This window comes from Taudactylus pleione, unplaced genomic scaffold (assembly GCF_031769625.1).
Source record: "Taudactylus pleione unplaced genomic scaffold, aTauple2 ptg000015l, whole genome shotgun sequence".
Classification (NCBI taxonomy): Eukaryota; Metazoa; Chordata; class Amphibia; order Anura; family Myobatrachidae; genus Taudactylus; species Taudactylus pleione.
The window spans coordinates 18,855,012-18,869,859 of record NW_028284417.1 but is presented as its reverse complement, the minus strand read 5'-3'; the positions used below and the strand labels follow the sequence as shown (position 1 = coordinate 18,869,859).

The window sequence follows — 14,848 nt, the reverse complement described above, 5'->3', positions numbered from 1 at the left end:
GTAGAGTCATGTTTGTAGCTGTCATTCCGTACTTGTGTAGTAACTGCAATTACCCCAACTAACATGATTTAAGAGCTACAAATTAACTATATTGACATAAGTGCTTTTTGTTGCTGCTATCTGGTGTTATCTGTAACCAGTTGTGAGGTCTTTGTGGCTGTCATCTCTCAGGTCTCTGCTCTTGTCTCACGGTAATTCCATTCAAATAATTCTTTATTTAGTGATCAGATAGCACTCACCTAAGCCCTGACTACTGTACTAACATTTCCCTAATTTCCAGTTCACTCATTTGTATTCATTGATTTATCAAGCACTAACATATGTTTCAGCGCTAGTTACTTTAAAATAACTTAGTAGTGATGAGTAATTTATACCTAAAACAATTGGGATAGAAATGTAAATAAAGGTGGTGAATTCACCATTTTGATCTGGAATTAAATATGTCACATAAATGGGTACACGGCAAAGCCTAATAACTTTAAATATATATTTTCAATATCTCTTGAACTTTTTTTTCGATATTTACCCATCTGGGTTAATGGGAAAATGTCAAGTAATGTCCAAATATATGCTTTCATAGTTAAATACTGTATACTAAAATTATCATTCAGCCAGACTAAAAAGAAAAAAAATAGTTATGTAATAATAATAATAATAATAATAATAATAATAATAATAATAATAATAATAATAATAATAATAATAATATATTGTTCATATGTCTTGATCTTTACTATTAATAGTTCGTTTTTGCTGAACATTTGTGACTTGCTTTCCCGTGGCAGACCAGAGGTTAAGGAGGAAAAGTAAAAATCTAGCTCACATGTGTGCATACCCGGGGAGCCCCAGCTTCCAGCCAACACAAGTGAACTGTGAGTGAGGGACTCGGGGTCTGAGGGTTTGCTTGAAACAAAGTTCTGTTTCCTTCTCCCCTGTCAGGAAAGCTGTGAAGTCCGCCATCCCGTTGCACCTCTAAACATTTTAACAACTCCCAGCATAAACCTTCTCAACCTATAAAAAGGAAGCCTTAACTTTTTATTAAGGTGCTAAATTCAACTTACTGTGGTAAAAACACCAATCTTCTTCGTCTTGTAGGAAGGAGAAAGCCTTAGCCGGTGTGGTAAAATTATACTATAATTAGGTGAAAACCTGACTAATTGGGATGAAAATGCATGCATAAAATTTAGAGCATAACTTGCAAGAGCTCCATATTTTAATGATGGTAATAGAATGTGTTTACATCTCCAACTAAAGTTTCTAATTCTGCCCCAAACTGTGCTTGATTGTGTCCCAAAATGTTACTAAGGTCCCCTGCTCGTATTTATAGGCTCTAGTACATGTTACCAGAATGTGCTGTGTAGACCCACAATCCTAGGCATAACATCAGTGTGTAACTGAATACATACCAATGTGTGTATTATTTAAAAACACAATTAAACAGAAGAACAGGTATACATACATTCGCCATTTTTGAGGAAACTGTAAGGTACTGTAAATTGTTAGAAAATGTATGCCTTTTACAGTATATTACTGATGGACTATACAAGTACATACAAGAGTAGGACCGGGTGCCTCTCACCACCAATCAGCAGGGCTTAGTTGGGGCCTTTGAGAATTACTTTTTGAATTGCCAAAGAACAACCCGGCTTTATGCACTAGAGAGCTGGTCTCCCCCTCATCACTGTAATAGTGGTGTAAGTAATAAGAGCACAGTGTACTGGACGATGGGTATCTTGCACATGATTGTATTAGATGGGAGAGTTGTCAGGGTAGTAACTATTACTGGGGATGAAGGTGAGGGGTGTTTTGTTTAGGGGTTACAGGCTAGGGGACATTACAGCCTAATTTGGCAGTAGGTCCTGCATTGGGTTAGTGATGTGGCTGTGATTGGTCGGATGGAGGGGTGACTGACATGTGAGAGCTCCTCCCTTATTGTCCCTAATGAGCAGCTTCTCCCCTGTCTGCTGCTAGTGCTGACAGATTGGGGCTACAAATACCAATTAGCAGCTGTGCTGTGCGTCCTGCGCGCTGTGTAGCCGGTGCCAGTGCTCGCCGGCCGCCGGACTGGTGAGAGCAGCAGCAGGAGGGGGGAGTACTGGGACAGAGGGGCAGAGGCAGAAGGGGGGAGTGAAGGCAAAGGCAAGGAGCTCTCACATCCGAAGTGGGATAGTTTTTGGGAAAGAGAAAAAAGGCTGCTGATTACCTGGCCTTGCACAGGGCTGGATTACACTCACTTATCTCTGCTAGTCAGGGGGCATGTCATAGCCCCTGCTGCTGTATGTCAGAGACTGCTCCTAGTCTCCAGAGAGTACCGGGGTGTCGGAGTGGGTGTATGTGCAGGAGACGGCCTGGGTGTATATGAGACAGGCTGCCAGTATAGGAGACACATCGCGGAGACATGGCAGACAAGCGGAGGTCGCCGTGCACCATGAGTCTGAGGGCTCACGCCTTCTCGGTGGAGGCGCTTATCGGGGCAGAGAAGCAGCAAAAGAAGCGCAGGAAGCTGGAGGATGGCTCCGGGGAGAGGACGTCTACAGAGGTCTCTGAGCTGCCATCCGGAGTGACGGAGCTGGAGCACTCGGTGTGCAGCATGCTGGCCTCCAACTGTAAGTCTCCCTGGTATCATTCTAATGTGTTGTGTTATGTTATGTATATAATCACACTACACTATGCCACTGTACCTATGGGGATGTATACACATATATTCAGCTTCTTATTAGTTACCATCTGATTTCATATCTTCGAGCTTCGAGTTATTGGTAGTGGAGGCAGACAGAATATTGGTGACTTTATGACTCAGTGTAAACTTTGCAGTAATCGTAATTGGGGACTACTTAAAAAAATACGATTTCTCTGTCGAATATTTTCATACATTTCAGAAATATTTTAAGCTCCAAAAGATTCCTTTATAAGAAAATAAAATGTGTCATGGAAAAGCCCAGTATCATTTGTATCTAGCTCAGCCTATTCATAACGTGCAATAACATTTGACAAGTAGGTTGCTTTTAATTCCTCATTATACAATATAGAACCATAGAAGTTAAATATATTTTGCTAGTTTAATACATGATAAATAATATGGGGTTTAAAATCATAGCTTTTAAAACAGAGTGACCACCGAAATCTTATACCATTGGGGTCAAGATAACTTCCTTTTTATCCGCCGTCTTTATTAGAAGTTTAATTTCTTTGTGATATCTGTGTTATTGCTATGTGGTGCTTGAGGAGTGCATAGAATTCTAACACATTTGTCCTGAGTAATGGAGTAATGGAAAAAGACAACTGATGCATGTTGTACAGACCGTTATGTAGCAGTACATTATGCAACAGTAGGTCTTGTCACACAGCTAATAAGTCTATCATTTAAAGTAAGTGTGTGTGTGTGTGTGTGTGTGTGTGTGTGTGTGTGTGTGTGTGTGTGTGTGTGTGTGTGTGTGTGTGTGTTATTGCTTAGGCTGTACTCTGAAGCCCCTTTTATTTTATTTTAAACAATATTGCTCAGTTAAAATGTTCACACATTGAATATTTGTAATTCTGATACTTTATACTACTACTAATACTACTGCTGCTTCTGCTACTACTACTACTACTACTACTACTACTACTACTACTACTACTACTACTACTAATAATAATATAATAACAACAAGTGTATTACATAGCATGATTTAATATCCGGAATACATCTTATTGCGAGTGTTGGTGTTATTGTTCTTTTAAATATTTATTTTGTCAAGATTTCAATTGGCTGTGAGCATTTGAATGCATTAGGGATACATGTCTGAAATAGATGTGGAGTGATGAGGTGGCCCAGTGTTTAGGAGTGGGGTGTAAAATTCTCAGGTGACATGTATTTGCACTGTGTGGCTCTGCAGCTCCCAGTGAGGACGGATATAATGGAGTGAAGACAGCAGCTGGCACTTGCAGTTCTCCCTTGACCTCCACTGTGGTGTCAGGGCCAGGGGGGACGGCTCCCCCGGTCAGTCGTGTGGATTTGCAGGGAGCGGAGCTGTGGAAGCGTTTCCATGAGATCGGGACAGAAATGATCATTACCAAGGCCGGGAGGTGAGAAAAGTCCCCTCCTCACTGCCATTCCCATTGCACATACTGTAGGTGCTCATGAGGCAAAGATGAGGTGGCTCCGTTACTTATACAGCTGCAGACAGGACAGGCTGTCAGTGGTGCTGTAGATGTGCAGTGTAAGAGCTAAGCCAAGCCCATGCTATCCATCATAGTGCTGGATGCAAACTGACTGCCAGCGGGCCAGGGACATCCTCCTAGACAAGGTTTGGCACACTTATCTCACTGCTCAGCCATTTCACGCAGAATATTTCCATCATGATGTATTTGTTGGATAAACACCACATATACTGTTAATCACCCTGCCATTACCAAGACTACAGGCCATCCCAGATCCTGGACTAGTAAAGGTCCTCTGACAGATTATGGGCTATAATACCTGGAGCTGATGATAACGAATTCTACCGTCTGCGGTTTAATCTCGGCCAATTATAACTAAATATATAAAAACCTGGATTAACCTGAAATATAGTGATGTCACCTCAGTATACATGTTCATTATACAGTATACTGTTATATATTTGACTTCTGCTTTGCCATATCACAAGAATACATATGTGACAAGAAAAAACGTTTAGTTTTGAAGTTTCAGTAGTTTAGTATACACTAATATGAGCATTAGATGGATACTGTATATCAGGCATCGTCATCTGGACTATTGCATTAAATAAAATCTTTAAAAAAAGTGGGTAAAATCAAGGGTGTACTCACAATAACCGATAAATCTCACTGATAAGAATGAGGACATTTATTTTCCATAACAATAACATCAATTAAAAGTAAAAGTAAAAGAATAAATAAGAACACTTAAGTGATCGCAGGTATTCAGTGCGTCATACAAATACTTATATTACAGATGTGTGCAAGAAAATAATACAAAACGGATTCCTGTGCATATTTTCTTGTTTAAGCCACAGGGAAAGTTAACATTTAGATTAACATATTTTGAGGCTAGCAGAACCTAAATTGGAGCCTACAGGATGATGAAGTGACTACAGATGGGAAGTCTATTCCAGCAGTTCGCAACATGTAGCTGCGTCTGTGTAGCGCTCATTAGTGCAAGATCCGTGAATTTCGTCTTCTTCTAAGGAGACAAGGTTCAAAGACAGATGTACAAGAAATCCTGGATATTATACAAGGAACTCAGCTTATTAAATATTGCAAAAACATATTTGATTAAATCCATATGTTACAAGCTACATTTCAGTGCCTCTATAGCTGAGATCTAAATGCTGTTCCCTACAGCACAATGTAGTATTTGTCCAGTGGAGTTTCAGCCAAAGCCTCTCTGTTGTACAGGTGCATACACAAAAAAATCACGAGGACATTTTCTTGGCTGTAAGTGCACTAAACAGGGTTTGCCATACACTGGGGGCTCTATATGGACATTGAGTAAACATAAATCATGTCTGGGACCACACCATAAAGAAACGCACTTACATGTGTATATATATATATATATATATATATATATATATCTTGTCAAGAAACACTTCCATTAATCTTGGTCAAAGGCATAATCACTCTAGAGTGTCTTCTGCCCAGTACCAGTTTGCACTGGACAATTAATATCAGATTTTTTTTTATTATACACATTTATAACCTACACTAGTATCTGTAGGTGCTTGCTGACCCATGAGCTGATGAACTATTAATGCGCTTATGAATCCGGGAATGAGTACATTATGTATATTTCACAGGCGGATGTTTCCAGCAATGAGGGTGAAGATCTCTGGGCTAGATCCCCATCAGCAATACTACATAGCTATGGATATAGTGCCAGTGGATAATAAAAGATATCGGTAAATATACAACACACATTGAAATATCTGCTATGTTGTAGTCATCGGATGGTCATTTTTTTTGCTCTCCATGAGGATCTTAATACTGATATATGTGAATTAATTATATAGCTGTGAATTATTATAATTGATTATTGTCTATCTGATCCATTGCTTAAGTTCAGTAGGTGTACAAAGCACAGAAATATACAATTCTGCCGTGAGCATTTGTTTGTGATTACCCATAATTCACTTCTGGGAACAAGATAGCTTCAAGAGTCATAATTAGAGCAGATTCAGTGTTTGCAAATGGAACTACAGATTAGTTAAATATTGCACATTTCTGTATAAATATCTTATATGCATGCATGTATTTTTAGATGTATGTAAGCATTTATTATTATTATTATTATTATTATTAATAATAATAATGTTTTTGTTGCTTTTATTATTACTCTTGCAAAATAGGCAACTAATTTATTAAAAAAAATGTTTTTTTATTATTATTTATGCATCTAATTGCTGTTTGCTGATGTTTTCTAAAACTTCTTGCAAAGTGTGTAGTTGGGAAAATAGATTTCCATGTAAGATAGAAATGAATTCGGAAATACAGCATGTATAATTGCAGTAGCATAACATATGTTTTAGAATTATAGTCACTTGTCACATGGCTTGCAGTTTAGAGTTCTATACATATGCACTTATACATATCTGCAAAATATATTATGTTCTCCAGTGGGACTACTGAGGACCACAGTTCAGTTTTCACATATACATGTGTTTATTAACTGTTCTGCTGTGCTCCTGCTATTTATTTTTACTTCCACAGACACAGTAATTTATGGGCAGATTTTACATCATTTCTTGCTAATAGTAATTATGACCTTTACCTTATAAAAGTATTTTAAACATTAAATTACCTGCACTCTCATTTTATGTAGACAAATATCTCCATGACATGCAGTGAAGAAAATTAATGTCACAATTTAAAATGTCATTATGCATAAAACATATGCTAGTAACAGCTATCATAATAATATTTTTAGATTAATGTATTTAATTATGCATGATAAAATTGATGGCTGTAATATTACATACTGTCTTAAAAAAGAGACAAATACAGAAAGTATAAAACCTCCCAGAAATAATCATGATTATTAATATAATACCTTAAGTTCTCTATATGAGAAATGGAACTTACTATGTATGTCATATACTCAAATAGGGCTTAAATGTATTAAATTAACTAGTTTTTTTCTTCCTTAAAAGCTTTACTTCAATGGGAAATTTACTAAAGTAACACATTTCAGCCCAGTCTGTCAGACCCGTGTTTGCTTCCATAAATCAGATTACAAGAAAATGTGCTAAAAGTTTTTCTTTTTACATTTTGGTGACAATGTAATAAAAGTGTACACTTTACACCAGTTTTGCATATTGTTGTTAGTTACTAAAGCCAATCAAATTATAGCAAAATGTCAAATATTGACTGTTTTCTCCTAACCCAGTGGTTCCCAAACTGGGTGATGTGGCACCCTGGCGTGTCTCGGGGCACTTGCAGGGGTGCCATAGGTTGATGGCCCAGGACCAAATAAAATTATTTATGTTTAATGTGATAAAACCAGTGATAGTGGCTGCCAATCATAAAATATGTGGACAAACCTAAGCGCAACCCTGTCCACCACTACATAACTGACCCTAAGGATGTCAGATAGCACAATTTATTTGATGCAATATTTTTTTCTGCATTTCTCAATAAGAAACATTTGGCCTAGGGGTGCCTTGAAAAAATGCTGATACTCTAGGGCGCCATGATTCAAGAAAGTTTGGGAACCACTGTCCTAACCTGATTGGGTGTTAGATGTAAACAGATATACCCTGAAATCAGGTAAAACTTGCACCTTTAGTACAGGTTGAGTCTCACATATCCAAAATGCTTGGGACCAGGGGTATTTTGGATAACAGAATATTCCGTATTTTGGAATATTTGCATATCATAATGAAATATCTTGGGAATGGGACTCAAATATACACACAGAATGCATTTATGTTTTATATACACCTTATACACACAGCCTGCAGGTAATTTTATACAATATTTTCAATAATTTTGTGGCTCAAGCAAAGTTTGTGTACAGAAATGAAATTCATTTATGTTTCATATACACCTTATACACACACCCTGAAGGTAATTTTATACAATATAATTAATAATTTGTGCCTTAGACAAAGTTTGTGTACATTGAACCATCAAAAATCAAAGGTTTCATTATCTCATTCATGTCAAAATAATTCCATATTTTGGAATATTCCGTATTTCGGAATATTTGGGGGGAGACTCAATCTGTATATCATTTACTGTGCTGGAGTACAATTTATAACTGCAGCAAATCATTCTCAAAATATTAAATAATAAATAGTTTGTACACTTTTCTAGTTTTGCAAGCTTGGAAATTTCAAGTATATGTATAATTTTTGTACTAATACATGATTATGTCAAAATTTATTTTATATTTGATTTGTATGTTTCCCTAGTTATGTCTACCATAGTTCAAAATGGATGGTTGCAGGCAATGCAGACTCCCCAGTCCCTCCCCGTGTTTATATCCATCCAGATTCCCCAGCTTCTGGTGAGACCTGGATGAGACAGGTCATTAGTTTTGACAAATTAAAACTCACCAATAATGAGCTGGATGACCAAGGCCATGTGAGTATTAATATTGGAAATTGTGTTTGTATTAATATATTTAGAAATAGTTTTTACCAAAAGAGCTTAGATTTTAAACCTAGAATAATCTTTAATTAATTCAAATAATGCCAATATATTTTATGCATAATAAGAAATTATGAGATGTTGGGGTTCATAAAAATGTTTAGGAAAATATAAATAATCATTTAAATGCTCTTGGGGCTTATTTTTTATAACTGTGCAAATGAATACAAGATGTATATATTAAATTTGCCAACAACAGAACTAATAGGCATCTGCTAGCAATTCAAAAGACGGCATTATATTTTTATATGGGTTCACCAATTCTTCAGTTTTCAAGAATGTAGAATGCATAGCTGGACAGTACAATAATGTATGAGGGTGACTGTCTTTGAGCACCCATATCTGGTACTAGGCATAAACCAATGTTAAGTTGAATAACTCCTGTTGTATATTTTTGTGATTTATACCTTATTGAATCTTAGTATAAACCGTTACTTAGTACATACTATCAGATGGTTCAGATATGATGCACATATTAAAAACAAAATATACAGGAAGGCTCAGAGTCATTTCTGGCTTGCTATTAAAAAATAATGTACATATTCATAAATGCCATAATCATAGTAAAGCAATGTATTACCTGCACGGAAATTGGAATACCTTTTACATTAGAGGTGACTGATCCCTTTGTTAATAATCTGTTCCCTCTAAACTAAATGCTGAACACAACAATATTTGTGGCATTCAATGTTACCTTCAGTGTATGGAGAAATGTTTATCATAAAGATGATCACAGGCTTTCTACCTATGCACCTACAGCTAAATAGACTGATTGGTCAGTATTGGTTAAAGTACATTTGCTCTATATGCAACTGGCTCCTAAAGAGATTGTGGCCAAAAATTTCAAAAAGTAGTAAAATAATACCATGCCTCTAAATTATTACTTTTTAATTACTCTTACTGCCACTTTGTCTTACTCTTACTGCCACTTTGTCTTAAATTCCATTTGCAAAGCTAACTCACAATGAAATTTCAAACCAAGTATCATCACAGTCTTATGTGGCTGGGTGGTTAGGCCATTATCCACCGTCTGGCCTGAGGGAGACTTTTCCATTTGTATACTAGTAAACAAACTGTCAGACCAATGAGAGGCTGAAGTAAAAAAAGCAGGAGCTAGCTTATATATAGAACATTTTTTATTGTTATTATTAAGGATGGAAATGCCCAGTAATAAGCCAAGTAATAAAGAACTGGTATATACTGCTTTTAAGGGAGAGTCTCAGTTTTAGAGAAGCTGCCTGTTGGCTACATAGGGGTAAATTTACTAAAGTGAGAGTTTTTAGAAGTGAGTTTTAGAAGAGATATTGCCCACAGCAACCAACCAGATTCTACTTAACATTTAATTAGCACCTTCTAGAAGATAACTAGAATCTGATTGGTTGCTATGGGCAACATCTCTTCTAAAACTCACTTCTAAAAACTCTCACTTTAGTAAATTTATCCCATAGTGTCTATACAGCATGCAATTACTTTTACTAAACAAGGAGTCTACTAAAGAACTGAATAATGCTTTGATTAACTATAGTCATTTATTCAAATAGTAAATAATATATTCTCTAATTTGGAGCTAAAAAAGTAAGTTTGCACTTAGCAAAATGTTTGCAACAGCGTGATAAATAGCCTAAGCTTAATGTCTACATAGTATTTATCTTTTCAAGCTAATTTACATTTATTTCACCTCTCACATTTGAGCTTTTGCTGTCCACATGGATGACGATAGTGACTAGTTCCTTATGTACACTGAGCCAGGCATGTTGAGATGGATGCAAAGTGCATTTTGCTGTACAAAACACATTATTATTCTGCGCGTATACGTGCAAAGCATTAAGTACATTTGCGGCAAACTGAGCAGTCAGTCACATCTTGTGTTTATGACCACTTGCAGCTCCTTACAAGGGGATTGGGGGATTGAGGGGGATTGTTAGCATGGTCAAAGTACAATGTGAGCATATTGGTGTTCATATGAGAAAACTGGAACACAGACACATATGCACCAGTGAAGTTATGAAATGTTGATAATTATGGTTGGCCCCAGAATCTGACTGGATGATTGGGTTTTATTTTTAATACTTACCACTGTCTGAATAAACATTGCTGCAACTAAAACATTATTCTACACTTTAACATTTTTTTGAGCATGCAGATTTACTTTAATTTATTAAAGGGGAAGATATCAGGTGTTTGCTTTAATTGGCATATAATTTGCACTTTTAGTTTTAAATCGGGGCACCCATTTATGAAGCATAACGCCTTTAGCGCTCACTAAAGGGGTTATGCCAGGTTTCTGGATTTAACAAACAGCGGTCATCTAAGATGTTTGTCAAGCATCGCTCTCACCATAAAGTCTCCATTGCCGGCAATGGAGACCCGGCGGTGCCTTTCCGGCTTCAGCGAAGCCTTCCAGACACTGCCGGTTCCCTATGTCACACACATGCGCAGGCGGACCATCGCGCATGCACATAATACCGGAGCCCCATCGCTGGCAGCATTAGGCTGCCAGCAGCCCAGCAGAGGACCTTGCTGAGGACAAGGACTTCACGGGACCTCATCAGAGGGGTAAGTAAGGGTAAATAACAGTACATTTTTCATTTGTAACCTGTGTTGTGTCCTGCTGTAACACAGGTGCATATATAATACTGATGTGTCATGTTGTAACACAGGCACATACTGTATATTACTGTTGTGTCCTGCTGGATCAGAGGAGCATATATTACTGATGTGTCCTGCTGTAACACAGGTGCATATATTACAGATGTGTCCTGCTGTAACACTGCTGTCGGGCTTGCAGTGTTGGGATTTGAACCGATGGCTTTTTCATTCCCAACCCATTACTGATGTGTCCTGTTGTAACACAGGTGCTTATATTACTGATGTCCTGATATAACACAGGTGCATATATTACTGATGTGTCCTACTGTAACACAGGAGCATATATTACTGATGTCCTGATGTAACACAGGTGCATATATTACTGCTGTGTCCTGCTGTAACACAGGAGCATATATAACTGCTGTGTCCTGCTGTAACACAGGAGAATATATTACTGGGAATGGAATTGAAATGCTGGTGGTTGTTTAGCCGCTGGGTCAAATCCCGACAGCAGATGCCAGACAGGATCAAGATCCCGACAGGGGCAGGTATGTACCCTAACCTCCTCTTTCCCTCCCATAATCCTAACATTCCCTTAGTGGTGCCTAACCCTAACCACCCCCCTTAGTGCCTAACACTAATCTACCCCCGGGGGGTTCCTACCCTTCACCCCCCCTTACCGCTCCGTAAACCTAACCTAAACCGGGGGGGGTGCCTAACCGTAACACTCCGCCCTAGGGGTGCCTAACCCTAATCCCTTCCCCCCAAACCCTAACCCCCGCTAGATTCTCTAATCCTAACCCTCCCCCCTCCGGCTAATGGTAAGGGTGCCCCAGACTTACCTTTGTTCGGGATGGAGTCCTCGGAGTTCCGGCGTCATCACAGGAGCCTATATTACTGATGTGTCCTGCTGTAACACAGGAGCATATATTACTGATGTGTCCTGCTGTAACACAGGAGCATATATTACTGATGTGTCCTGCTGTAACACAGGTACTTATCTTACTGATGTGTCCTACTGTAACACAGGAGCATATATTACTGATGTGTCCTGCTATATCACAGGGCCATATATTACTGATGTGTCCTGCTGTAATACAGGAGCATATATTACTGATGTGTCCTGCTGTAACACAGGAGCATATATTACTGATGTAGAGTATCCTGCTGTAACACAGGAGCATATATTACTGATGTGTCCTGCTGTAACACAGGAGCATATATTACTGATGTGTCCTGCTGTAACACAGGAGCATATATTACTGATGTATCCTACTGTAACACAAGAGCATATATTACTGATGTGATGTGTCCTGCTGTAACACAGGTACTTATATTACTGATGTGTCCTGCTATATCACAGGAGCATATATTACTGATGTGTCCTGCTGTAATCCAGGTGCATATATGAGATGTGTCCTGCTGTAACACAGGTGCATATATTACTGATGTGTCCTGCTGTAATCCAGGTGCATATATGAGATGTGTCCTGCTGTAACACAGGTACTTATATTACTGATGTACAGTATCCAGCTGTAACACAGGAGCATATATTACTGATGTGTGCTGCTGTAATACAGGTACTTATATTACTGATGTATCCTACTGTAACACAAGAGCATATATTACTGATGTGATGTGTCCTGCTGTAACACAGGTACTTATATTACTGATGAACAGTATCCTGCTGTAGCACAGGAGCATATATTACTGATATATCCTGCTGTAACACAGGAGCTAATATTACTGATGTGTCCTGCTATATCACAGGAGCATATATTACTGATGTGTCCTGCTGTAGCACAGGAGCATATATTACTGATGTGTCCTGCTGTAATCCAGGTGCATATATTACAGATGTGTCCTGCTGTAACACAGGAGCATATATAACTGCTGTGTCCTGCTGTAACACAGGTACTTATATTACTGATGTGTCCTGCTATATCACAGGAGTATATATTACTGATGTGTCCTGCTGTAACACAGGAGCATATATTACTGATGTGTCCTGCTGTAATCCAGGAGCATATATTACTGCTGTGTCCTGCTTTAACACAGGTACTTATATTACTGATGTGTCCTGCTATATCACAGGAGTATATATTACTGATGTGTCCTGCTGTAACACAGGAGCATATATTACAGATGTGTCCTGCTGTAACACAGGAGCATATATTACTGCTGTGTCCTGCTTTAACACAGGTACTTATCTTACTGATGTATCCTACTGTAACACAAGAGAATATATTACTGATATGATGTGTCCTGTTGTAACACAGGTACTTATATTACTGATGTGTCCTGCTGTAACACAGGAGCATATATTACTGATGTGTCCTGCTGTAATCCAGGTGCATATATTACAGATGTGTCCTGCTGTAACACAGGTACTTATATTACTGATGTACAGTGTCCTGCTGTAGCACAGGAGAATATATTACTGATATATCCTGCTGTAACACAGGAGCATATATTACTGATGTGTCCTGCTGTAACACAGGTACTTATATTACTGATGTATCCTACTGTAACACAAGAGCATATATTACTGATGTGATGTGTCCTGCTGTAACACAGGTACTTATATTACTGATGTGTCCTGCTGTAACACAGGAGCATATATTACTGCTGTGTCCTGCTGTAGCACAGGAGCATATATTACTGATATATCCTGCTGTAACACAGGAGCATATATTACTGATGTGTCCTGCTGGAACACAGGTACTTATATTACTGATGTATCCTACTGTAACACAAGAGCATATATTACTGATGTGATGTGTCCTGCTGTAACACAGGTACTTATATTACTGATGTGTCCTGTTGTAACTAGGGGTGTGCACCGGCCACTTTTCGTGTTTTGTGTTTTGGTTTTGGATCTGGATCTTTCTTCGTGTTTTGGATCTGGATTGGTTTTGCCAAAACCACCCTTCCGTGTTTTGGGTTCTGGGTTTTGTGTTTTGGATCTGTATTTTTTTTTAAAAAAGCATAAAAACAGCTAAAATCACAGAATTTGTAGGTTTTTCTGCTCCTATGCTATTATTAACCTCAATAACCTTAATTTCCACTCATTTCCAGTCTATTCTGAACACCTCACACCTCACAATAGTGTTTTTATGTCCAAAAGGTTGCACCGAGGTAGCTGGATGACTATGCTAAGCGACACGAGTGGGCGGCACAAACACGTGACCCATCTAGGCGTGATACTGCAGTGGCAGACAGGATGGCAGTTTGAAAAACTAGGCCCCAAACAGTACATAATGCAAAGAAAAAAAAGAGGTGCAAAATGGAATTGTCCTTGGGCCCTCCCACCCACCCTTATGTTGTATAAACAGGACATGCACACTTTAACAAACCAATCATTTCAGCGCCAGGGTCTGCCACACAACTGTGGCTGAAATGATTTGTTCGTTTGGGCCCCCACAAAACAAGCTGGCAATTAATCTGTCCCTGCACAAACTGGCTCTACGGAGGCAAGATGTCATCCTCATCCTCCTCATCCACCGATTCCTCACCCTCTTCAGTGTGTACATCCTCATCCTCACAGAGTATTAATTCGTCCCCACTGGAATCCACCACCACAGGTCCCTCTGTACGTTCTGGAGGCTGGTCTCCCTGGAAGAGCTGA

At 38.5% G+C, this 14,848-nt stretch overlaps 1 protein-coding gene across 1 annotated transcript in view; it reads left to right on the top strand.

Moving 5' to 3' along the window:
* Positions 1 to 2,178: 2,178 nt before the first annotated feature.
* TBX18 (T-box transcription factor 18) overlaps positions 2,179 to 14,848 on the top strand; it is a 45,822-nt gene continuing 33,152 nt past the window's right edge. Inside the window, exons 1-4 of the mRNA XM_088470626.1 lie at positions 2,179 to 2,606; positions 3,876 to 4,065; positions 5,781 to 5,882; positions 8,394 to 8,565. Coding sequence (XP_088326752.1) covers positions 2,399 to 2,606; positions 3,876 to 4,065; positions 5,781 to 5,882; positions 8,394 to 8,565 — 672 coding nt within the window. The 5' untranslated portion in view covers positions 2,179 to 2,398. The remainder of the gene's footprint in view (positions 2,607 to 3,875; positions 4,066 to 5,780; positions 5,883 to 8,393; positions 8,566 to 14,848) is intronic.